Source organism: Ursus arctos, unplaced genomic scaffold, assembly GCF_023065955.2.
Source record: "Ursus arctos isolate Adak ecotype North America unplaced genomic scaffold, UrsArc2.0 scaffold_3, whole genome shotgun sequence".
NCBI classification, from domain to species: domain Eukaryota; kingdom Metazoa; phylum Chordata; class Mammalia; order Carnivora; family Ursidae; genus Ursus; species Ursus arctos.
In genome coordinates this window covers 57,253,649-57,278,409 of record NW_026622985.1, presented here as the reverse complement: position 1 = coordinate 57,278,409, position 24,761 = coordinate 57,253,649, and the positions used below count along the sequence as shown (strand labels likewise).

Genomic DNA, 24,761 nt, shown 5'->3' with positions numbered 1-24,761 from the left:
ATATACTTTGACCACTAGAATTTCCTTGCTATGTATTTCTGGATGGTTATAAATGAAATGAATTGTGATAGGAGTGATCCCAGTGGCCCTTAACAACTACAATAACTCTCTTGTAATTTGCTGAAAGCAAGTGGTATTCATTTACTCCTTTTCTTGAAGTTCCTAACAAAAGCAAATAGGTAAATTTTTGTTCAGAATCTTCAGATTAGTACGTCTAAAGGCTTTGGAACCAGATAAATGCATAAGTCAGACTAAAGAAACAAACTTTTGAAGCAAAGGGGTGGGAAAAGAAGCCAGCTTTCCACAAACGAAGATCTCAGTCCATCTGTTTAAGTATTTCCAGACAATTGTTAGTAAGGTTAACGATGGATACTAAAAAGAATTATTACTGGCATTGTGAGTTACTCTACTGTATGAAGATGTACTGAAGTAACGAAGAGAATTTAGGAGTATTTAGTACTTCTCCCTCCCTTCCTCAAATTTAGTTAGTAAATAGAGATATTGGGCCAACTGCTTCCAGACTGGGTGTTACTAGCTTTCAGAAATGTTCTCCTCCCTGTAGCTTTCCGAGAGAGAGTAGCTGTTCTGTTGTGTGGCAAACGATTAACTCTGTCACTTTGGATTTTTGTATGCCTGCCTTTAAGTATGACGGACTTCAGTCTTGCAATGGAAAAAACACAAAAGTCACCTTAAGTTTTACAGTGCAACAATTTTAATAGTCCACACTAAAATAGGCAGTACAGTTTTGTAGTTCAACATTAAAAGCAACCTTGCCTTAGACAAATTACTTCTCCGGAAGGTTTCCTGCCCTCTCTAGTCCCTTTACTTAAGGTTTGAGTCTACCCAAGTACGTCTAAAGCGCATTTCGCTGGCGTTAATCTGCTTTCCAATAGCGAGTTCTGAATCAGAGCAGGGCTTCCTCGTTGGAGGGGCTGTGCGGTCCCAGTTGGGCTACCAACTCAGAGAAGTATCCTTCTCACTCCCCAGGTGGCCCAAGGGGTGGAGGCCACGGGAGACCTTTTGGAAAAAAAATAATTACGCCAGCTTCCTCTGTGGCAGGTATCTTCTCTGACCACAGATAAATACTCAATGCCTCCTTGAGTCATGAAATATTGAAAACTCAGTGGACACTTCGATTCCCAGGAAAATAAAATCGGGGAGGCCTTGCGTGAACACTCTGAAGTTGGTGGGATGAGACACCAGGTACTAGGGAGGCCAGAAATCTCAGATTTAGAACTGGGGATAGGGAGGAGTGGTGGGAAGAGACACAGTCCTGGAGCGCTCTGGCTATTGCGTGTCGTCGTGCGGGTCACCAGGGAAGCCCGCCTCCTCCGGGGACCTGACTCCTTCGGGCAGCAGAGTGGCGCGCACTTTCCTCTTCTCTTTAAAGCGGCCGGAGCGCGAGATCTTCAAATTGCGGCGGCTGTTGCCCGATTTGTCCCCGCACAACTTGTCTGGCTTGTGGGGCTCGCTGGCACCCCCGAGGAGATTGGGGTGCTGATTCTCCCGGGAGCTGCTAGTCCAGTCCGGGCTGGGCGGCGCGGGCGGCGCGGGCTCCCCGGCGGCAGGCTGTGCGGGAGGCTGCGCCCCTACCGCGGCTTCCTTGCTTTTCTTCCTGTTGTTGGTTAGCGATTTCCACCAGGGCCCCGAGCTGCCGGTGCCGCCGCTGTCGGCCATGGCCGGCCGGCCGAGGGGCCCGGGGCGCGGCCGGGGGGAAGGGCCGGCTCTCCTGGCGACGCCGGCTGTTTGAGGGGTGGGAGCTAGGCAGCGGCCTGTGCGGGGCAAACAAACAGAATTTGGTTACAGGGTTGGTCTAAGTCACGTGCCCCCAACTGCACTTCCTCCCCTCGCTCCGCCCCGCACGCGATCGACAGGGGTCCGAGAGCCCGCAGCCGTGCACCAGGAGCTGCGCGGTCCTCCGAGGGCCGCGCTGCGCCCAAAGGGCGAAGGCGGACGAGTGGCCTCCAGGGCGCCACCGTCTGGTCTCCAGATAGCTTGGCACTCTCCCGCCTCAACCCTTGCCTCGCCTCCGGTGCCAGTGCGGGGGTCAGCGCGCGGGGGGAGGGGGGGGCAGGGGGCCCAGGGGAGGTTCCCCGGCCTCTGAATGAACCCGGCTCGAGAGCGAAGCTGGCCGTCCTGTCACCTTGACTGACTGTAGAGGGACGGCCAAAGGTGACCCACTTGGCCCAGAGGGGCCCCCCTCTTGGATGAGCACCTGGGAGGAGGGCGCCTGGCAGCGAGCGCGTCCCCGCGGTAGGTGAGCACTGACCCCTGCCAACAGTTCCGAAATTTCCCTCAAAGGCTTTTTCCCATAGACTTCTGTCACAGGATCCTTTTCAATGTGATTTTTCAGGGGGGATTTACATGCCAATAAGAGCGAGGGACAAGCTCACGGTGTTTTGTTTCTTTTAAATTCTGCTTTTGACAGAACTTCTGCCTTGTCGCTTTCAGAGAAGCAGTCTAGACTTAACTTCCCGTGAAAACCGCCATCCCACGCTTCCTTTTATTCCCCAGAGACCAATCTTACGTCTCTTTGAAGCCACCCCCAGCGGATGGTTGAGATGAGGCCAAGAGGCCAATGTCCTCTTCTCCTAGTTCTGTATTCAAATATGCACCGAGCCTGTTTGCACCAGGCAACTCAACTCTTGAGATTTTAATTACAAATGAAAGATTTCTGGGTTGGGTATTTTCCCCCGCAATTCCTCCCTCCAGAGAGGAAACCTGCTGTGCGCAACCAGGAACTCCAAACCGTTGTGCTTCTCCCCGGCTTCTAAACCAGCGCTCTGCGGAGCGAAAAGGCTGTTTTTTGACACTGAACGTGCTAATAATCGGAAGCGAGAGTCCTGTGAGCGCTTTCTGGGCTGGGTCTATGGGCACTAGCTGTACGAACGCGTTGGATTCGCTTGCGCCGCAGAGCATTTCCCAGGTTTCCTCTGGGCTCCTTCCCATCCCACGCGCCTGGCGCTCCCGAGATTGCCGGCGCGCTGGGGAGCGAAACTTTAGAGGTGTTTGTTGTTGGAGGCTCGGCTCCCGGAACCGTTGGGAAAGTTGGAGCGCCTACGCGACGCGGCGCGGCGGCCTCCGCCGCAGACCTGGGCCCCGGCTCCTCCCCAGGGCGCCCCGAGGGCACACTCGGGCTGCGACTTGAAAACAATAGAAGATAAAACCGCCAAAAGTCTTCCCGTAAAAAGGCACCCACTCCCCCAGGCACAGTTTGCAGTTGGGTTTGCAAACATCCTGCTCCCTCTATTGTACAGATCGGAGAAGCACCCCCAAGTTAGTCATTGGTGGTGGTGGTCGGGTGTCCTTATGGCCGCCTTCTGTCTTCCACCCTACACTCTCTTTTCCACAGCCGTGTGCGCCGAAACGCTTTGCACTAATCGCTCAAGGGAAAGACTGCAAATTACGCAAATGTACGCAGAGCGCCTGCGGCTCGCAACATCTCCCCCTGGAGCTGGAGGGAACACCCCAGGTTGACACCCCGCAATGGGCTCTGTCTTGGCGGACGCAGAATCACCCTAATCGCTCACCTGTTCAGGCTTCCCAGTATCCCACGACTCCGCGTCGCCCTCGCCTCCAAGAGAACGGAGGGAGTGCACTTGGGACAACCTGGAAGCCCGGGGCAGCGTCCCTCCCGCGCAGTCTTGGGGAGGTCTGGCTTCTCTCTGGAAGGTGTGTCAGCCGAAATCTCTGCAGTCCAGCTAAGCCGATTGCTGCTGCTGGTCTCCCCTGGCGCCTCCAACTTCTGCCGCCGCAGCGGTGGCGGCAGTTCTGGGCTCGCGGCGCGTTCGGCTCCGGCCTGAGGGCGCCTGGCGAACAGGTGCCAGGCTCACCGCCCCAGGTGAATGCCCAGGCAGGCTCTCCCGGTTAGCGAGCCTTTCATTCTCGCGCGCGTGCCCTCTTCCCTGCTAGCGCCGCCCGGCAGCCGCGGGGAGATGGGACTTCGGCTGCTCCCTCTGGTGCATTGAACCTGCCTACACGTCGGTCCTCTGCACGGGAAAAGACATCTATCTGCCCACCTGCTGGTTATTCGCCAAGTGATTCGAGAAGCCAGAACCCAGGGTCAGAGTGGAAAGAAAGAAAGAAAGAAAAAAAAAAACCCAACAACAAACACCCAAGGAGGCGGCCACAGCTGCCACAGGTGCAGGTAGGAACTTCGCGTTCCCGCCCTCCGGGGGACGAGATTGGATCAGGTTACATACGTGGCGCCAGCCTGGGGTGTCTGATTGGAGAAACGCCGGGCTGCGCCGCTCGCGCGTGCGACTCCTTCTCAGAGAAGAAACGGTGGAGGAGACCGTAGACCAGGAGACCGAGGCTGTATGTAGGTGGGCTCCGCGGGATAAATGTCGCCCCAGCTCTCCCTCTGCCCCTGCCCTGATTTCTTTTCTCCTTTCCTCTCCGGGTCCTTAGCCATGGCCACTCAGCTCCCAGGATTCCAGTTTTGTAATTCCCAGGAGCTGTTTCGTACCCAGGCAAAATGTTGCAGAGTTGCAGGCACTCGTAGTTGAAAGGCGTTAATACAAACAAGTTCGCTGTGTGCCAGCCAGGCGCTGTTTCCAGCGCTTTCTGGGGGTTAACTCATTTACTCCTCACGGGAGCCCTAGGACGTAGGTGCTGTTGTTTTCCTCACTTGAGAGGCGAGGAGACCCTAGAGCTGAAAGCTAAATGGTTGCTCAAAGTTGCGCGCTGGGTAACAGAGTCGGATTTGAACCCAGGAGGTCTGATCCAGCTCCTGCGGTCTTCAGTAGCTCCTTAGACTGCGGCCTGTGATCTTGGCTCTTAAAACGTCGAAGTGAGGAAGTGAATTTCCTTCCCTCAGGTCTGGAAGTCCAGGGGACAGGCACTCCACCTGGGGAGGACAAATCGAGCCCTGAGCAGCTAGAGGAAGTGAACCAGTGGATTTCCACAAGGGTTCAGGGGGCTTTTTGCTCCTGGAAACATATGTGCACTTTTTATTGGTTGGGCGGAAAGGCATTGGCATGATCGTTTTCACTAATGAAAGCAGAGATAAAACCTGCCTCATCTCCCAGGATGCTCTTCCTTTTCAAAGCACTATTTTGATGTTCCTTGAGGTCATGAATAACTCCTCTGAAGGAGTGGGTATAGAGCAACTGACACCCGAGGATCTTTGTTCTGAGGACTTTCTGAAGCATAAAAATAGGGAAAGGCAGGATGACTTCCTCAAATAACTTACAATGTAGAATTAGTGGAAAGAAACTTTTATAGAGTATTTCAATGCCTGAACTATGATAAAATATGAAGACTTTATATCATGTTTCTTAATTTAGCATTCTTGGATTTTTAAGTGATATGCACAACAGTGTGTATTTGAAAGTGAGGAGACTTCACATATTTATTGCGGTTAGTTTTAGAGAGTAAACTTTCAGTCAGAGCACCAGGACTGGAACAGAGGCAGGTCACCCACTGGGAGCGGAGGACAGGACAAAGTCATCCTCGTGCCATCTCATTACAGAGGAAGACACTGGATCAAGGAGGAAGCTTAAAAAGGAGATACTTTCACAGCCTCCCTGTACCTAGGAGTACCCCTGTGATCCAGTTCTGACTTTTGGGGCCATAAGGAAGACTTCTGGAAATGTTTCTTCCCTGGATAAAGGACAGAGCCTTCTGAGAGAAGAATATCTTTTGCTATACCCTTGATTCTTACATTTAGGCATAGGATGTGATGTCTGGTGTTGCAGCAGCGATATTGCAACAGTGAGGCAACAGGCATGGGAATAAAAACCAACTTGCTAAGGATGATGTTATGGGAGTGTGAGAAGTGTCTGGGTCTTGATGATATCGATAAGCTGAAAGAACGCTGGAACCATCTATCTCCAGACTACTAGCTGAGTGAGATAATATATATTTCTATGATTTAAGCACAGATTTAAATATAGTTTCCTGTTATTAGCAGTCAAAAAGTGTTCCTCCTTGATATAGTCTATTAGAGTTAGAGAAAAAAAAATGATATTGTTCAAAAGGGAAAAAACACAGTATTGTCACAATTTTTTTCCTGACCAATGTGGAAAGTTCTTCATGGAAGGAGGATTTCGTGAAATGTCTAAGTGATGGGAAAGTTTATAGAGTCAGGGAATGCATCTATAAAATTAGCCACTTTGACTGAAAAGTTGATTTATCTATCCAGTGAATAGTAGGTGACTTTTAATGTTATAGAATTTAAATATGCTTAGTTTGGGCAACACTTATTTTTCTTAATATTTTATCTTGTCATTTTTTATTTTTCAAAATTTGTTGATGGTTTGAGTAAGGACATTTTCTTCCTCTCGCTTTCTATTTTTAATTAAATTGGTTCTTTCTTAGGTGCACCTTTAAATGCAATAAATGATAATACTGAAAGGCAAAAGAGAATGAATTCCTAGAGGACAAGATTTGCATACTAAAAATTAAAATAAGAACTTTCAAGGTTAAGCCTGGCATTTGTAATCCTCGCAAACCTGGCATTGCTTTGGAGGCTGGGAAATTGATTATTTTCCCTTAAAGCGTTTATAGTTGGAACTGGGCAATGGAAAACACACAATGAGAAAATTTAAGAAATACAGCTAATCAAAATGAAGAAAATAAAGGTCATTTACATTCATTTCACCCAGGGCTAACCCTGGTTAATATCTATTCTTTTTGCCCCTATTTTTATATTTACTCTCTTCATCCTTTCTTTTCCCTCCCTTCCTTCATTCCTTTATTTTTTTTTAAGGATTTATTTATTTATTTGAGAGAGAGAGGGAGAGGAGTGGGGGAGGGGCAGAGGGATATGGAGAGAGAATCTCAAGCAGACTCCCTGCTGAGTGCAGAGCCTGTCTGCATCATGACCCTGAAATCATGACCTGAGGTGAAATCAAGAGTTGGACACTTAGGGGTGCCTGGGTGGCACAGCGGTTAAGCGTCTGCCTTCGGCTCAGGGCGTGATCCCGGCGTTATGGGATCGAGCCCCACATCGAGCCCCACATCGGGCTCCTCCACTATGAGCCTGCTTCTTCCTCTCCCACTCCCCCTGCTTGTGTTCCCTCTCTCGCTGACTGTCTCTATCCTGTCGAATAAATAAATAAATAATCTTAAAAAAAAAAAAAGAGTTGGACACTTAGCAGACTGAGGCACCCACACGCCCCCCCCCTTCATTCTTTTCTTTTATGGATGCTTCCATTCTTTGAAAATTAGATGCTCTTCTTTCTCCAGCTCCTTTAAGTGTAAGGTTAGCTTGTGTATTTGAGACTTTTCTAATTTTTTGAGAAAGGCTTGTATTACTATGTCCCTCTTAGGACCACCTTTGCTGTATCCCAAAGGCTTTGAACAGTTGTGTTTTTGTTTTTATGTATTTCCATGAATTTTTAAAATTCTTTAATTTCCTGGTTGACCCATTCATTCTTTAGTAGGACACTCTTTAACCTCCAAGTGTTTGAGTTCCTTCCAAATTTCCTCTTGTGATTGAGTTCAAGTTTCAAAGCACTGTGGTCTGAAAATACGCAGGGAATAATCATCTTTTGGTACCAGTTGAGACCTGATTTGTGACCCAGTATGTGATCTATTCTGGAGAATGTTCCATGTGTCCTCGAGAAGAATGTGTATTCTGTTGCTTTAGGATGGAATGCTCTGTGTATATCTGTGAAGTCCATCTGGTCCAGTGTATCATTCAAAGCCCTTGTTTCTATGTTGATCTTCTGCTTAGATGACTGGTCCATTGCTTTAAGTGGGGGTCTTGAAGTCCCCTACTATTATTGCATTACTATCAATGTGTTTCTTTAATTTTGTTATTAATTGGTTTATATAATTGGCTGCTCCCAAATTAGGAGCATAAATATTTATAATGGTTAGATCTTCTTGTTGGATAGACCTGTTAAGTATGATATAGTATTCCTCTTCATTCCTTACTACAGTCTTTGGTTTAAAATCTATTTTGTCTGATAGGAGGATTGCTACCCCAGCTGTCGTGATCTGAAGGGGCACCTGCACCTCATTGTTCATAGCAGCAATGTCCACAATAGCCAAACTGTGGAAAGAGCCCAGATGTTCATTGACAGATGAATGGATAAAGAAGATGTGGTATACATAGACAATGAAATATTACTCAGACATCAGAAAAGATGAATACTTACCATTTACATCGACATGGATGGAACTGGAGGGTATGATGCTGAGCAAAATAAAGGTAATTATCATATGGTTTCACTCATATGTGGAATATAAGAAACAGCACAGAGAATTATAGGGAAAGGGAGGGAAAACTGAATAGGAAGTCATCAGAGAGGGAGACAAACCATGAGAGACTGTTAACTATAGGAAACAAACTGGGGGCTGCTGGAGGGGAGGTGGGTGGGGGGATGGGGTAACTGGGTGATGGGCATTAAGAAGGGCATGTGGTGTGATGAGCACTGGGTGTTATACACAACTGATGAATTATTGAACACTATATCTGAAACTAATGAGGTACTATATGTTGGCTAATTGAATTTAAATTTAAAAAAGTTAAGTCTTCTGAGGATCTAAAAAAAAAAAAAGAAAAGAAAATTAGATGCTCATCTCCCATGACCTGTTCCTTTCTAGTCACCAGTGTCCTGGTAGTTTGATACTCCCTTTCTCCTTTCTGGGTTTTCACATCAGTGTTGTTGGATTTAGTTTATAAACTTCAGAGAGTGGTCATTACACCTGTGCCTGAAGCTGGGATCTGCTTTTTATAGCCACTCATCCTGTCCCCTGTCAGGTTAACATGAACGCATATACAGAATCGCTAGTCACAGAATATTACCAATCACCTGGTTTTACACTTGACCTGAGCAAGGCTGATAGGTACAGTGCCACCGCCTCTCTCTGAAATTCAAGCAACACCAGCCGACCTTCCTAACTTCCCACTCTTCCTCCTACTTGTCAATCTTGTTTCTCTGTATTCCTGGATATTATTGTATTTTCCTCATTTTCCTTAAAAAACTGTTTGTATGAAGAGTTAAGGCCTAAAGCAAAGGTAACTTACTGTAGAAAGGATTTTCCAGATTTTGGGGGCTCTACTAGATGGGACCACTTTACGCTAAGTTCATGGCTTGAGGAGTTGGGGCAACGAAAGCTATGTGAGCATTAGCCCATAGTCACCCCCCCGGGAACAAATCCACTCATTATTCCCCTAACCTCCTAACAGATCTTTTCTCTTCTAAAGCAACTTAATTGTCCATGCAGACCTGTGGAGGGTGGGAAGCATGGGGACAGCTTACTTCTAAGTTGCCCAAGCCCTGAGGTGATGGCCTTTTGGGTGGAGAACAGGAGGATCTCTCTCCTTTGGGTGAGCCCTATGCTTATAATTCTGTCCCTCTTGTTCCACGAGGCTATCAAAAACTGAAGATGTTTTGGTGCCCAACTGTTTTCATCAGGGGAGTTCATCCAAATAACAGCCTGCTGCTGACAGGAATGGGTGTGTTTTAATTATATTGTAAATGTTTGCTTGGTTTTGTCCCTACGATTAGATCGAATTTTCTTATTTATTTGTTTATTGTCTGAGTCCCTCACTAGAGAATGAATTCCATTTTATTTAATGGCAGTTTATATAATGACCATAGCACTTCCTGTGTATGAGGTATGGTTCTGTTTTATAAATACTAACTCATTTAATCCTGAAAGCTCTGTGAAATAGGCATCGTTATTATTATAGACGAGGTAACTGAGACACTAAGAACTTTCATTACTTGCCTGAAGTCACCCGGCTAGTGAGTATCAGAGCCAGCATTTGACTTTGGGGAAATTTGAGAGTCCAGGGACCTAACTAATCACTATGCTGTGTGTCTCCATGAGCGCTAAGACATGTCATTAATGAATCTTCAGGATGTGACATGCTGCCGGGCTATAACAGTTCTTAATATTATTGAATGAGTGGCCATCAAATGCATACATATGAATGCTTTTTGTTGGTTATAATATGACTGACTTATAAAAAGAAATGTGATGAAAATGGCAATGTAATAAAATTTCAATCTGTTATTACATGTCATAATAGCCTGATTTTAATTCTGGGATGTAAGTAGTGTAAGTGGACCAAGTTATCAGATAGATTTTTGTTGTTCTTATTACAAAATGGAAAGAATACTATTATGTTGCAGCCCTTTGAAGGAGATGCGTGAGGCAGTGGGACATGGATGGGGCAGAATAATGTGATACCAGAGGATGGCTGCTGAGATTATATTAAATATTGTATTTAGGGAATACATGGACGATCTGGAGGACACGACATCTTGAAACAAGCAAGGCTCCCCAGCACATCGTGAGTCAGGAAACAAAGGTAATTCAACTTTATTGTTTGTTAGAAAATCATCGAAGTAAATAAAAATCATGTGTTACCATCCAAGGTAATGTTCTCTGGCTGGTCACCTGGTTCCAGGTCAGGGCTGGGGTAAATTGCTATCGGCTGTTGTTAATTTCTCTTTTCAAGGGGTTGGTTAGGTTATGCTCCATTTGCCAGGTTCTATTTTCTCTTTTGTGGTCCTTGTGTCAGCTCATTGTGTCACATGCATACAGATAGAAGGTGGGTATCTGATGGAGGGTAACATGAAGCTGGAAGTGAATCTTTTGGTTTCCCCACCTGCATTGAGGCCAGTGTCAAACTTACATAGTTAGAAATCTGTAAAAAATAGCTGCGCTTATCAGTGTCAGGCCGTCGGGGGTAGGTCACCAAAGTTTTGGGACTTAACTCTGCTCAGTGCTAACACAGGTAAACCTCACACTGGACGTTCATAGTGAATGTTTAGAGCTATCCATTTGCTGTCATTTCATTTACGTGGTGGGAGAAATTGCTGGAGCTGCAGCTCTGAACCTTTTGTAACAATGGCCAGTTTAAAATTCGTACGATGGGCTTTTCACTTTACTGTGGGCTTCTCCAAAAGTGGGTAGTGTTCTTTTCGCCTTTTTAAATGGCAGAAGAACCCTGAGACACAGCTACTAAGTCTGACAGTTTTATCACAGAAAGCTGCGGCATTTGGCTCAAGGTCACGAGACTTCTTAAGGGGGGGTTATTTTGATTCGGTTTTAGTTACTCTTTCCCTAATACAGTGTTCTTCTCATATTGCTATTTGAATCTCACATTGCCTTTTAATTAATCATTAGATCAATAGACATTTGTTGGTTTCAAGACTATTACATCAAAAAAGATCGTCATACTTTAAAAATTTTGATGGGGTCAGTGTCTTCTAAGTTTCCCGCTTGGAACAATGCTAAATCATATGTGGCTGTTTAAATATTAAAGCCCAGTGGAATCACGGAGCACTCAAAGCTCAAATTAACGCTGGGAATTGTAATTACATACATTTCTTGTGAAAAGACTTGATGGTCGGTTTGAATTACTAGCTGTGCGGCTTTGGGAAAATCACTTAATATCTTTAGGCTCTGGTTTCCTTAAATGTAAAATGGGGATAATACTATCTACTTCTCTGGGTGGTTGCCAAGATTAAAGTAGACAATACCTTTATTAAAGTCCTAGCACAGTGCCTGACCCATAATAGGCACTCAGCAAACATTAGTTTCTCCTTGACTAATTTCTTTCATTGGCTGTGTGGGAAAATTATGAGAACAAACTGTATGAATCAATCACTTCCAAGGACTTTTTGAAAATGATGATAGAGAGTCTGAAGACAGCACTGTCTCTGTTGTTGGTTGGGGTTAGATTCCCCTCCCCCCACGAATATGAAGTTAAAATTTACTGGAGAGTATTTAATACACAACTATTTGTATGAATCTAACTTTTTTCAGGAACACACTTAATGATGAAATCAAATCAAGCAGAAGTTTTCTGCATGTGATTCAAGAATGTGCTTTATCCTGTCTGCACTGAAATTGCATTACCTGTAGTTAAAGGAGGAAGTGTGCTCAGTTACGCTTGGAAGCAATGTTACCAGAAAAGGCTTAACAAATCATAAGACAAAATCCTTAGAAGGAAGGTCGCTAGCAGACTGTGGCTAGGGCACAAGCCAAGGAATAGGTTTCACATGTGCTGCTCCGTTAGTTCCTGGAATCTTGATATATAACCTGCATCAGCGAATTGTGCCCAAAGGAGGGAACGAACAAGAGCATCATGTCCTCTGCTGTGTTAGACAGCATGGCACTACTTGTTTTAAAAAATCAGCTTCTATTTTATTTTAAGATTTTATTTATTTGAGAGAGAGAGAGTGAGAGAGCGAGGGAGAACGCCCACAAGCAGGGGGAGGGGCAGGCAGAGGGAGAGAGAGAAGCAGGCTCCCTGCTGAGCAAGGAGCCGGACGTGGGGCTCGATTCCAGGACCCTGGGATCATGATCTGAACTGAAGGCTGACACTTAACTGACTGAGCCACCCAAGTGCCCCTAGCTTTTATTTTATTAAAGTAATATATGCACAGGCAGGTTAAAAGCCAAATGTTATTAAAGGCTTATAGCCAATTATAGGAGTTTCTTATCTCCTTCCTTCCCATGTTCCCTTCCCCAACCACTTTCAACAACTTTGGCTTTTCATTCCTGGCGTTAACACATCTCTGTGTTTCTAAATAGTATGTATAGTGTGCTCTCTTTTGATTTATCAATATTAGACATTCTCTATTAATTTCCTACTATGGTATTTGAGGACTTGGTTCTCTTATACTGTGCCTTCTGCTTCCCTCTCCCATTTTCCCACTAGAGTCATGTTACAGCCTTTGTTCAGTTGACTGTTCCATGTTTATATTATTGTGCCTGTATAAATATTGTTCAGACTAAGCATTATAGCGTACAGATCACTGTATTTGCTTTTTCTTACTTTTGTCTCTTCCCTTTCAATTGGTCATCTTTCTAGTCCTTTCTTATGCCTTCCAATGGCTTCTTGGTACACTTTTCTACAAGTGCAATCAAATCGATATATATGCATTCCATTTTGGTTTTCCCCAAACTATCACCCCTGGACACCTCCTTCTCCTTCCAGATGGACTGCTCTTTCTCTCTGGCCTGCTGCACAGCCTCCTCCTAGGAATGTCTTGAGTTGGATTCCCCATTTCCTGGATTTTGAGCCCCCTTCTTTCTTGTTGGACTCCCTGGCTTTGGTGATGGTCAGATGGTGCTGCAGCAGAGGGCATGGTGGTGGCCGTCCTCAGCATGGCTATCCCTTTTGTCACGCGGTTCCAGTCTGGACTGTTTATCCTTTGTGCCTTGCACACAGCTATCCTCCTGGGACCTCCTCTTACCCTCATTCTGGAGAGTTCCTTTGTGCAAAGGCACAGAGTGAAACTTGCCTCTCCCATTGCACTATAATTAATTCAAAATGGATCATGGATTTTAAATGTAAAACTATACAACTTTTAGAATAAAATATCGAACCTCTCTGCAGTGTAGGGCAAGGTGAAGGATTCTTAGACACGGCTAAAGCACGATCCATAAAATAAAAAATTACTAAATTGGACTTCAAAATTAAAAAAAAAACAACTTTTGTTCTGAAAAAGACTGTTAAGAGGAACTGAAGACAAACTACAGACGGGGAAAATATTTGCAAGCCACGTATCTGACAAAGCCTTATACTTAACAATATATAAAGGACTCTCAAAATTCAATAGTAAAAAAATCCAATTATAAAATGGGAATGGGGCGCCTGGGTGGCTCAGTCGGTTTAGCATCCAACTCTTCGTTTTGGCTCAGGTTATGATCTCTGAGTTGTGAGATCGAGCCCTGTGTTGGGCTTTGTGCTGGCATGGAGCCTGCTTAAGGTCCTCTCTTGCCCTCTCCCACTCCTGCCCTCCAACCCCACATGTACTCTCTCTAGAATAAATTAAAAAAAAATTAAATGGGCAAGAGACATGAATGGATGTTTCACTAAACTGGAGACACAGGTGACAAACGAGCACATGAAAAGATGCGCAACATCACTAACATTAGCAAATGCAAATTAGAACCACAGTGAGATATCAATAGGCATTTATCAGAATGGCTAAAATAGAAAATAATGGCAACACCAAATGCTGGTGAGAATGTGGAGAAAGGGAATCACTTTTTTTTTTTTTTGCATGTTTATAGCAGCTTTATGGGTAATTGCCAAACAACTGGAAACAACCCAAATGTTCATCAATAGGGAAATGTATAAACAGCCTGTGGTCTCTCCGTACTACAGACTGCTGCTTAACAAGAGAATGAAATGAACTCGTATTTTTTTTTTTAAGATTTTATTTATTTGTCAGAGAGAGAGAACAAGCAGTGGGAGCGGCAGGCAGAGGGAGAAGCAGACTCCCTGCTGAGCAGAGAGCCCAATGTAAGACTTGGCCCAGGACCCTGGGATCATGAGCTGAGCCGAAGGCAGACGCTTAACCGCTGTGCCACCCAGGCGCCCCCCGGAAATGAAATCTTGATACATGCTACAACTTGGACAAATCTCAGAGTAATGATGCTGAGTGAAAGGAGCCAGACCAAAAAAGTATACATACTATATGATTTCCTTTATATAAAACTCTAGGAAATGCAACCTAATATATGGGTCAGAGGTGGAGGTGGACAGAGAGGGAGATGAGAGGGGGGTAATTGAATATAAAATGGTGTGGCTGCTCTGGGATACAGTTTGGTGGTTCCTTAAAAAACTAAACATGCAGGGGCGCCTGGGTTGCTCAGTCGTTAAGCGTCTGCCTTCGGCTCAGGGCGTGATCCTGGCGTTCTGGGATCGAGCCCCACATCAGGCTCCTCCGCTATGAGCCTGCTTCTTCCTCTCCCACTCCCCCGCTTGTGTTCCCTCTCTTGCTGGCTGTCTCTCTCTCTGTCAAATAAACAAATAACATCTTTAATAATAAAAAAAAAACTAAACATGCAGACATGACCCAGCAGTTGCACTCCTGGGCATTTATCTCGGAGAAGTGAAAATATGCACTCACACACACGCCTGTACATGCATGTTCATACAGCTTCGTTCATGATAGCCCCAAACTGGAAACAATCCAGGTGTCCTTCATTTGGGTGAATGGCGAAACTGTGGGAACTGCATACCACGGAGTACGTCTCAGCAGTAAAAGTGGGACCAACTCTTGATATCCACAACCACTTCGAAGCATCTGCAGAAGGTGATGCGGAGTGAAGGGAGCCAATGCCAAAAAGTTACATACTGTTTGATTCCCTTTATATAACGTTGTCAAGATGACAAAATCATAAATCTGGAGCACAGATATTTGTAGGGGACAGGGATGGGGAGTGGGCTGGGTGGGCATGGGTACAAGGAGACAGCAGGAGGAAGTTAGATGGTATCTTGATTTTGGGGGTGGTTACTCAGATCTGTACATGGGATAAAACTGCATCCAGGGGCGCCTGGGTGGCTCAGAAAGGTAGGCGTCTGCCTTCAGCTCAGGTCATGATCCCAAGGTCCCAGGATCAAGTCCTGCATCGGGCTCCCTGCTTAGCAGGGAGTCTGCTTCTCCCTCTCTCTCTGCCCCTTCACCCTGCTCCTGCTCTCTCTCTCTCTCTCGTGCATGTGAGACACACGTTCTCTCTCTCAAATAAATAAAATCTTAAAAAAAAAAAAAAACCAACAGAAAAACTCTGACATCCAGCTATACTCACACACATGGATACGTGAGTATGAATGTGGGCTTAGACACTCGTGGAAACTGAATAGGGTCTGTAGTCTTGTCAACTGGCCATTTTCCCGGTTTCAGTATTGCACTACAGTTACATAAGATGTCACCACTGGGAAAGCAGAGTGAATGGTACTTTGGACTCTTTACTTGTTTCTTAACCTTTAATCATTTCAAAATAAAAAGATTGAAACGCTCAGCGTCCAGTGGCGTGAAAATCAGGACTGTCTGGTGATGGCCCCAGGGCTCCTTCTCTCTCCCATCCTGTGCCGGGACTCAACTTCTCACGGGCCAGGGATCCTCCAGGAAGTCCAAGTGCTGGGCAAGCTGGAATCTGAATCTGAAATTTTCATTCTTCTCCTGCAAGGCCATTCTCACATTTTCCTATAAAAAGGTGTCCTGTAGCTGAACCCCAGTGGTGTGTTCATCTAGGCCTCTACTCGAGATGCCGCTCTACTGGGTACTTGGAGAAGGGGACGCTGTTCCTACTAATCCTTCATAGCATGAGTTCCAGCGTTCTAGGTGCTGCATGTTGGTGTGTGCCCACGCCCTCTGATCTACAGACCTGAAAGTGGAAAGGGAGGGAGCCAGGTGGATGCATGGGGTAGAAGGAGGAGCTACTGCCAAGACTCTCCAAGGCAGGAGTGTGTCTAGCGTGTCTGAGTCTGAAATGCTGCGAGTGTAGGCATTACAGGAGAGGTGATCAGAGCACTGATAGGAATCCAGATAAGCCATGTCTATAAGCCTCGTGTGCCACTGTGAAGACTGGATTTTATTATGAGTGATGTGGGAAACCAGTGGAGGATTCTAGGCAATGTGGGGACCAGCTCTCATATTTTCATGGATCCCTCTGCTTGCTGTGTTGGGATAGACTCCTGGGAACTGGGGGCAGGCAAGGGTAGAAAAAGGTGGTTATGGGCGTGTAAAGCCAATAGGCTTCCCCACTATTCTGGTGGTAGTGGGTAAGAAAAATGGAGTCAAGGATGACAGTCTCGGCTTACTTCTTCACGCTGCATGAGCTAGAAGTACTGGTAAGGTTTTTAAAAACAGTTATATGGTCATAGTCTATTTTCTTGCATTACTCAATATTGAGGACTTTTCCAAGTCAGCATACTGTGAGCCATTTCCAAGTTAATACATTTAGGAACATATTTTTCTTAATGATTGAGTAGCACCCATTAGGTAGCAGTGCCGTGAGTGATTTAACAAATCCACTATTGATAGGCATTATATGATTTTTCAGTTTTTCACTGAAAAAATCATTTCCGTTTTTCTGGAATGGTGAATTCTGGAAAAAATTGAGTGATCTGATAGTCTTTGGCAATACATAAAAATCTATCAGTTGAATTCGCACTTCTGTTCATTTCCTACAGCTAGATAGTCTCTTTTAAACTGCCTAAATATTTATTTTCAAAATCTTTTTTTTTTGATTGTCAGAGTAGTATATCTTTATTTAAAAAGAGACATGTTACAGGATTTTGATCGAGACTTTTCTTGTTGTCACCAAATTTCAACCAAGACCCCAAAGACTGAGAACAATAGATAGCCCAAAGGTTCAGAGAATGCTAAGAGTAAGAAAATTTTTTGTGACCCTCAGTTTAGCACCCACCTTCGGGGGTATAGATGGGGGACATAGGGAAGTGAACAAGAAGCTTTTTTAAAATTGAAATTCACTTAATTAACTTATAGTGTATTATTAGTGTCAGAGGTAGAGTTTAGTGATTCATCAGTCTTGTATAACACCCAGTGCTCATCACATCACATGTCGTCCTTAATGCCCATCTCTCAGTTACCCCATCCCCCCACCCCCTCCCTCCCGCAACCCTCAGTTTGTTTCCCATTGTTAAGAGTCTGCTATGGTTTGTCTCCCTCTCTGATTTCCTCTTGTTTTATTTTTTCCCTCCCTTCCCCTATGGTCCTCTGTTTTGTTTCTTCAATTCCACATATGAGTGAAATCATATGGTAATTGTAGTTCTCTGACCTATTTCGCTTACCATAATACCCTCTAGTTCCATCCATGTCATTGCAAATGGCAAGATTTCTTGATGGCTGAGTAAATTCCTGTGTGTGTGTGTGTGTGTGTGTGTGTGTGTGTGTGTGTGTATACCACATCTCCTTTATCCATTCATCTGTTGATGAACGGCTGGGCTCTTTCCATGGTTTGGCTATTGTGGACATTGTTGCTATAAACACCCGGGGTGCAGGTGCCCCTTCAGATCACTATATTTGTATCTTTGGGGGTAAATACCTAGTATTGCAATTGCTGGGTCATAGGGTAGCTCTATTTTTAACTTTTTGAGGACCCGCCATACTGTTTTCCAGATTGGCTGTACCAGCTTGTATTCCTACCAACAGTGTAAGAGGGTTCCCCGTTCTCCACATCCTCGCCAACATTTGTCATTTCCTGACTTGTTAATTTTAGCCATTGTGACTGGTGTACGGTGGTATCTCATTGTGGTTTTGATTTGTATTTCCCTGACGAGCAAGAAGCTTAATAGGATTTCTTTTTAGAGAGAGAATTTTTGAGTACTAGGGAGGGAATGTTCTTTGATGAAGGAAAGCCTAAGCTTGGGGGAGTTTCACAGACTCCCTCTGAGAGCTTCATGTGCGTCTCCTAGAGTTTGGGAACTTAAAATGACCTGATTGATGCTAAAGGTAAAAGGAGAGGGCTATGGTGAGGGGAATGTCTGCTCTCTACCAACTACGTGGAAGAGGTACGTTCATTACTGTGGGCCAAGTGGGACCCCAGGAAGGCTTAGACATGCAAGGGACCCAAGCCAGGCTCGGTGATCCAAGCAGAGACAGATGCTGGGAGGGCAGGGGGTCCTTTGGAAGCCAGTGCTGTGCAGAGAGTGTAATGAATTCTCTAGGAGGCGGCAGTGCTGTGTGAGGGAACCACTGGGAGATTTCCACCGGAACAGCCAGATAGAAGGAACCTAGGACCCCAATGAGTATGGAGCTACCATATTAGACCTGTAGCTTCCACCTATAATTTTAAATGACAGAAAAATAAACTTGTATCTTGTTTAATCCATTATAATTTTGGTTCTCTGATACTTGCAGCTGAAACTAAAACAACCTTACCAATCCTATTCAAATGCTTTCAGAGAAAAAAAAAAGAATGCTACGTCACTTTACTTATGAGACAAAAAATTGGATAAGGACGGTTCGAGCAAAGACAATTATAGACCAGTTTCAATTTTGCATGTTAAGCTTGATGTAAAATTCTGAAAAATAAAGGAGTGAGCTAATGCACACTTCTTTAAAGCAGCATATTAATCCACAGCTTTAATAAGCAGCATATGCATATGACTGTATTAAAGTTTTCCTAAAATTATATAGGTAGCTTCTGTAGAAAACAGTATGGAGGGTCCTCGAAAAATTAAAAATAGAATTACCATGTGATCCAGTAATTCCATTACTATTTACCTAAAGAATACAAAAACACTAATTCAAAAAGATATACACACCCCGATGTCTATTGTGACATTATTTACAACTGCCAAATTATGGAAGCAGCCCAAGTGCCCACTCGTAGATGAATGGATAAAGAAGATGTGGTATATGTACACAATGGAATATATTACTCAACCATTTCATCTTGCCATTTGCAACATGGATGGACCTAGAGCATATAATGTTAAGTGAAGTAAGTCAGAGAAAGACAAATACCATATGATTTCATTCGTGGAATTTAAGAATCAAAACAAGCCAAGAAAAGGAGAGACCAACAAAAACCAGACTCTTAAATATAGAGAACAAACTATGACCAGAGGGGAGGTGAGTGGGGGGGATGGGACGAAATAGGTGACGGGGTTAAAGAGCACACTTACCATGATGACCACTGAATAATGTAGAGAATCGTTGAATTACTATGTTCTACTGATTTTTTATTCTGAATTTTAAAATTCTTCTGATGCAATGCCAATATGGTGGATGTGAAGATTTTTTTTTTTATTAATAATGATTTTTTATTATATTATGTTAGTCACCATACAGTACATCCCCGGTTTTCGATGTAAGGCTCGATGATTCATTAGTTGTGTATAACACCCAGTACACCATGCAATGTGTGCCCTCCTTACTACCCATCACCGGTCTATCCCATTCCCCCACCCCCCTCCCCTCTGTAGCCCTCAGTTTGTTTCTCATAGTCCATAGTCTCTCATGTTTCATTCCCCCTTCTGATTACCCCCCCTTTCTTTATCCCTTTCTTCCCCTACTGATCATTCTAGTTCTTATGTTCCATAGATGAGAGAAATCATATGATAGTTGTCTTTCTCTGCTTGACTTATTTCACTAAGCATTATCTCCTCCAGTGCCGTCCATGTTGTAGCAAATGTTGAGAACTCATTCTTTCTGATTGCTGAGTAATATTCCATTGTATATATGGACCACAACTTCTTAATCCAGTCATCTGTTGCAGGGCATCTCGGCTCCTTCCACGATGTGAAGATTTTAAAGAGCTGAGTGATGGAGTCCTGGGCGTGTTCGTCAGGAACCTTGGCTGTGGGCACTAGATCACATGCTAGCCGGTTTTAGCAGAAGGGTCTATTGCAGGGCACTGGGTAGCTTATTCAATCTTAGGGATTATTTTATTTGTTGACAGATAGCATTCAGAGCCAGAGTGGTGGTGCTGGCCTGTGGATAAAGTAGGGCAAGAAGCAGCAGTGGCTGGCGTGCCAAGGGATTTGGACAGTTCCAGAGGGAGAATGGGCAGAAGAGCTGAGCAGAGGATGGGGGTGATGCTGGTGTCAGAGCAGCCAAGAAAAAAGGGGATTTGATAAAAAGGGAGTGGTCCACTCTGCCGGCCACCGAGAAGCCCAGTAAATGGAAACCCCAAGCAGCAGGGCGGTGGGTGGGGCTCCAGGGAGAGTGCTGGGGTGGGGGGGGGGCGGCACCAGCCGCAGAGCTGGACCTAGTGGTGTGAAGATGTGGGACGGCCCCCCCCCACCTGCTCCCACGCCATCTGGCCCCGGCGATAACCCCGTGAGGTTGGTGGGGCAGGCAGGCAGGCATTAGTTTTCATGCTTCAAAGGGGAGAAACCTGAGGCTCAGAAATGTGAAAAGCCTCGATCTGTGACGGAGCCAGGCCTTGTGGCTCTGAATCCTGTGCTCTTACAGGGCGACCACGCTGCCTTTCCGCCACAGCCCATGACCGGCCAGGTGTGGCTCGGCTTTAAAAACTCACGGGGCCCTAATTGGCGAAAATTCCTTAACTCTAATTTGCTAGGCAGCAGTAAGTGATGGCGCCTGAGAGCGTAGAAGAAAGAATACTGACGGTCTAAGCATTCTCGTAAGTTTCCCAAAGCGGTGAGCTGTTAGACAAACATTTGTGTGCTTACTGCGTGCCCTAGCTACTATAGTGAGTGCTGTACGTAGATTCTCTTAAGGCCCACCAACTTCAGGGAATAGTGCCGGCACTGGTGCATGATGATGAGGATAAAGAAACAGGCTCAAGAAGCGAAATAACTTTCCCTAAGCTACACTGTGGGCAAGTGGTAGAGCTGGGATGGGGACCCAGCGCCTGACTTCCTCTAGTCTACATTGCACGGGAGCCTGGCCAAAGAGAGCTGGCGCTTGCTGTATAACCCACAATTAAACTAAAGACTTAGATTTTGAGATTCTCCAAACTGAATTATTTTGACAATCATTCCTACTGGATAGAAGAAGAAAGGATATGGTAAAGATTAGGCGAGTTAAGGATAACTAGTTCTAGGAAAGCTTCAATAATCAAAGTTTCACATATTGGGCAGAGCTCCAGATGGCGGACAAGAGTCAAGCAAAATGCATTTTCAGATCCTCCTGCTTCTAGAATCGCCCCCTCCCCCCATTGCACCAAAATATTACAGGACATTTGAGTATTTGTAGAAGGATTCTGCTGTTAATTTTGAAAAGGTTTGAGTGCCTACTGTATGCTAGGCACAGTGCCAGTTAGGGGCTGGGGTAGAGTGGTGAGCAGAGTGGACCAGATTCCCACCCTCAGGAAGCTTCTAGTTAAGACAATATTTTATTAGAATCCATTCTATGGTTATGGGGGTGAAGCCCCGGAGGACCGTGGTCTATGGGTGTGGAAGGTCCTTTGGAGTCTGTGAGTTCAGACAACCTTCCCAATGCTGCAATACTATTGCCCTCTTTTTGTTAACAAATCCTGATTTGCTTCATGTATCCAAACACCTTGGAGAGGGTGGATTTATCCCCAGCTCAGGTGGAACCGTGGTTGTTTTAAACCTGGCCTTCTCAAATAGATCCTCCACTGAAATCACCTGGGGGACCTGTTGCAAACAGATTGCCAGGCTCCAGCCCCAGATTCAATGTGTCAGGCCTGAGAAGTGGTATTTTTAACAAGTCCCAGGTCACGGTGTTGCTGGCCACAGGACTCCACTTTGTGAAACACTGATCTACACTAATAAGGGTGGTCTCTTTTCTCTTCCTAGTTACTGGCTTTGTCATAAGCCTGGGATGCCCTTCTGGCCAATGGGCTGTAAAGGGATATTTGCTGGGGGAAAGATTTTCTGGCTGTTAAATGGAACACACGAGACACACAGGAAGAGAAAGCCATTGTCCTGCTTGTCCTAGCAGCTGCCTTCTTGGAACCATGTTTATCAAAGCTTGAGGGAAGTGCCAATAAACCGAGCATGGTGGAGTAAAGGACAGACAGCACCAGCCTTGGAGAGATGTCTTATATTTGGATTCTTGTTGAGATCGTTACTGTCCTTATTGGTCAAGCCCTTTGCATCCGAGTTTTGTGTTATGTGCAGCACTTTCTTGACTGTTGAATTTAGTACTTCTTATAGGTTAGTGATTTTCTCCTTATTATCAGAAGTAATCCATGCTCAAGAAGTAGTCCATATGGGCTGCTGGTGCTGTATTGATCTTGTCACGTTGGCACTGTTCCTGGGGTGGGGGAGGGCAATCAGTTTGACCAGTCCCAGAGTCATGAACTTGTTGTCCCATAAAGACCTCATGGTTTTTAGCAGTGACCCCTTGGAAAGGAACCCCATACCTCCTCACCACCCCCTCCAGACACAGAAGCACGCATGCACCTGCCTTTTTTTTTTTTTTTTTTTTTGATTTCGTCTCTGGCCCGGAAGTCTTGGCTTGATGAGGTCTATTTTTGTCTTGCCACAGGTCTTCAGTGCATGGACTTTGGGGTCATAAAGTCTTTCCTTGAAGGGCTATTTGGCCTGCACCTCTGATTCTTGCAGCCCCATGTTGTCCCCGACAGGAATGTCCTGCTTCATCCCAAGCTTCTATATCCTCCAACCCTGCCAGTTAATGGACTAAGGTGGGCTTGCCCCACCTGACAGGGGATTGGTTTTGGAAGGGTGGTCCTGTGAATGTAGGATAATTAACAATTTGTACATTGCTACACAGTTTATACTGAACCTTCTGTTTTCACATCCAAGATCTCAATGGATCTTTGGAAGCACTTTGATAGGGAGCGGAGAGCCGATATTCTGCTATTATGCCCATATTCAGATTAGGGAACTAGAACAAAACCAGGATGATACCCATTTTACAGATGAAGACATAGAAGAAACCAGGTATCATGCTTGGTTAACTGGAGTGACCAAAAATCTGTTCCAGTAATACCCAGTTAACTCTTTATGAAGATTTTGAAGTATACAATTTCTTGGGAAAGTATGTTAAGGTAATAGTTTTTTGGCAACAATGAAAAATGTGATTTATCATATATATGAGGTGCACAAGCCTACAGAAAGAGAGCTTCATCGCTTGATGATAGGTTTTATCTTCATTGTTCATCCCTATTTACTCCTTAAGGTTCAGCAAGTTGCCTTTCGCCACGGTATCCCCATTGAAAGCTCCTGTTAAGTTATGGGGGACTCCTGAGTTGCCAAATCTAAAAGGGACTCATCACCTTATCACCTTGCAACAGCATATGACCTGGCAGCCCCTCCATCCCTGAAGTTCTGTCTTCCCTGCTTTTATCTTACCCTCCCCATTCTCTCTTCCTCTGAGCTTTCCTGACCTTCCTGGCAACGTTCTCTAACTTTGCCTGCTCCTTGGACTTTGTTCTTACCCAGGGACCTACTATTGGTCCTCTCTACTTCACCTGTCAATACAATCTGACCGGGTCATACCTACCAGCACATCCCCCTTTCTTGAGCCCCAAAACCACCTGTCCAGCTGCCTACCAGACATTTCCACCATGGGCGAACCATTAGCACCATAATGCATCCTGTAAACTGCACTGATGATTTTCCCCCACTGAATCAGCTCCCCTTTCCATGTTCTCTTATCTTCCTAAATATTTAGTTGCAAAAACCAGACATGGGGGCATCATTTGTGACTCTCTCCTTCCTTTCAATTCTGGCCTCAAATCAGTAGGTCCTAACACCTCTTAAGTCTCTCTCATATCCATGACTCTTCTCCATCCGTCCTCTGGAGAGCCAAGTTCATGTGGGCATCGCCTCTAACCATTTCCCAATTAGCTTCCATGGCGCTGGTCTTAAGTCATCTGGTCTACCCTCCTGGGTCACCAGACAGATCTTCCTGAGTTTGACTTGTGCTTGGCTTGTGAGGTTCCTTGTTCCCTGGCACAGTCTCGCTTGCTTAATCTCCACCTCTCCTCTAGACCACCAACTCCTCTTTCTGTCTTCTTTCCGGTAAATACTAACCAGTTGTCAAATTAAGCCACCTGGGAATCATCCTTGATTCTTTAATCCAATCTATAATCAAACCTTTTCAACTCTGCCTCCTCACTATGACTCAGTTTCAGCTGTCTCTGCCTTGCTACCCCCCGATGCAGGCTACATCACCGCAGTCCTTTACGACAAGGAGAAATCTAACCGCACCTGCCCTCACTACCTGCACCTGCCCACGTGTTCTCCGATGGATCCACAGTCAAGTAAGTGATCTTTTAAAAATGTAAACTAGATTGTGTCATCTGTCCCTTACAACCCATTAATGCTATTACAACGTGGTGCCCTGGATGGTATCCCAGGACAGAAAAGAATATTGGTAGAATATCTTCTGCGTAACTGAATAACTTCTGGGCTTTAGTTAATAGTAATGTGCCAGTGTTGGTTTCTCAGTTTTGGTAAATGTACTATGGTTATATAAGATGTTAACATTAGGGGAGAGTAGGTGAGGAGGACACAGGAACTCTCTGTAATATCTCTGCAACTTTTCTGCAAATATAAAACTATTCCAAAATTAAGTTTATTAAAGAAAATTAGGGGTGCCTGGGTGACTCGGTTGGTTAAG

The 24,761-nt window shown here is 45.1% G+C and overlaps 1 protein-coding gene and 1 long non-coding RNA gene across 3 annotated transcripts; one reads left to right on the top strand and one right to left on the bottom strand.

Moving 5' to 3' along the window:
• Positions 1–711: 711 nt before the first annotated feature.
• Positions 712–4,129, bottom strand: PRR15 (proline rich 15). The gene is made up of 2 exons (XM_026508555.4): positions 3,531–4,129; positions 712–1,772 (listed from the first exon to the last, which is right to left on the bottom strand). The coding sequence occupies exon 2, from the start codon at positions 1,675–1,677 to the stop codon at positions 1,288–1,290; it is 390 nt and encodes a 129-aa protein (XP_026364340.1). The 5' UTR covers positions 1,678–1,772; positions 3,531–4,129; the 3' UTR covers positions 712–1,287.
• A 3,794-nt stretch (positions 4,130–7,923) lies between these two features.
• LOC113262218 (uncharacterized) lies at positions 7,924–24,477 on the top strand. Of its 2 annotated transcripts, none has more exons than XR_003318688.4 (3): positions 7,924–8,161; positions 10,194–10,273; positions 24,304–24,477. It is a non-coding gene; the product is annotated as an uncharacterized LOC113262218 (long non-coding RNA). The 2 variants fall into 2 exon arrangements; XR_006411152.3 differs by lacking the exon at positions 7,924–8,161 and adding an exon at positions 9,183–9,283.
• The last annotated feature ends 284 nt before the right edge of the window (positions 24,478–24,761 follow it).

Bases quoted from the DNA above. Each gene is read 5' to 3' on its own strand.
- PRR15 (XM_026508555.4), bottom strand. From the start codon at position 1,677: ATGGCCGACAGCGGCGGCACCGGCAGCTCGGGGCCCTGGTGGAAATCG.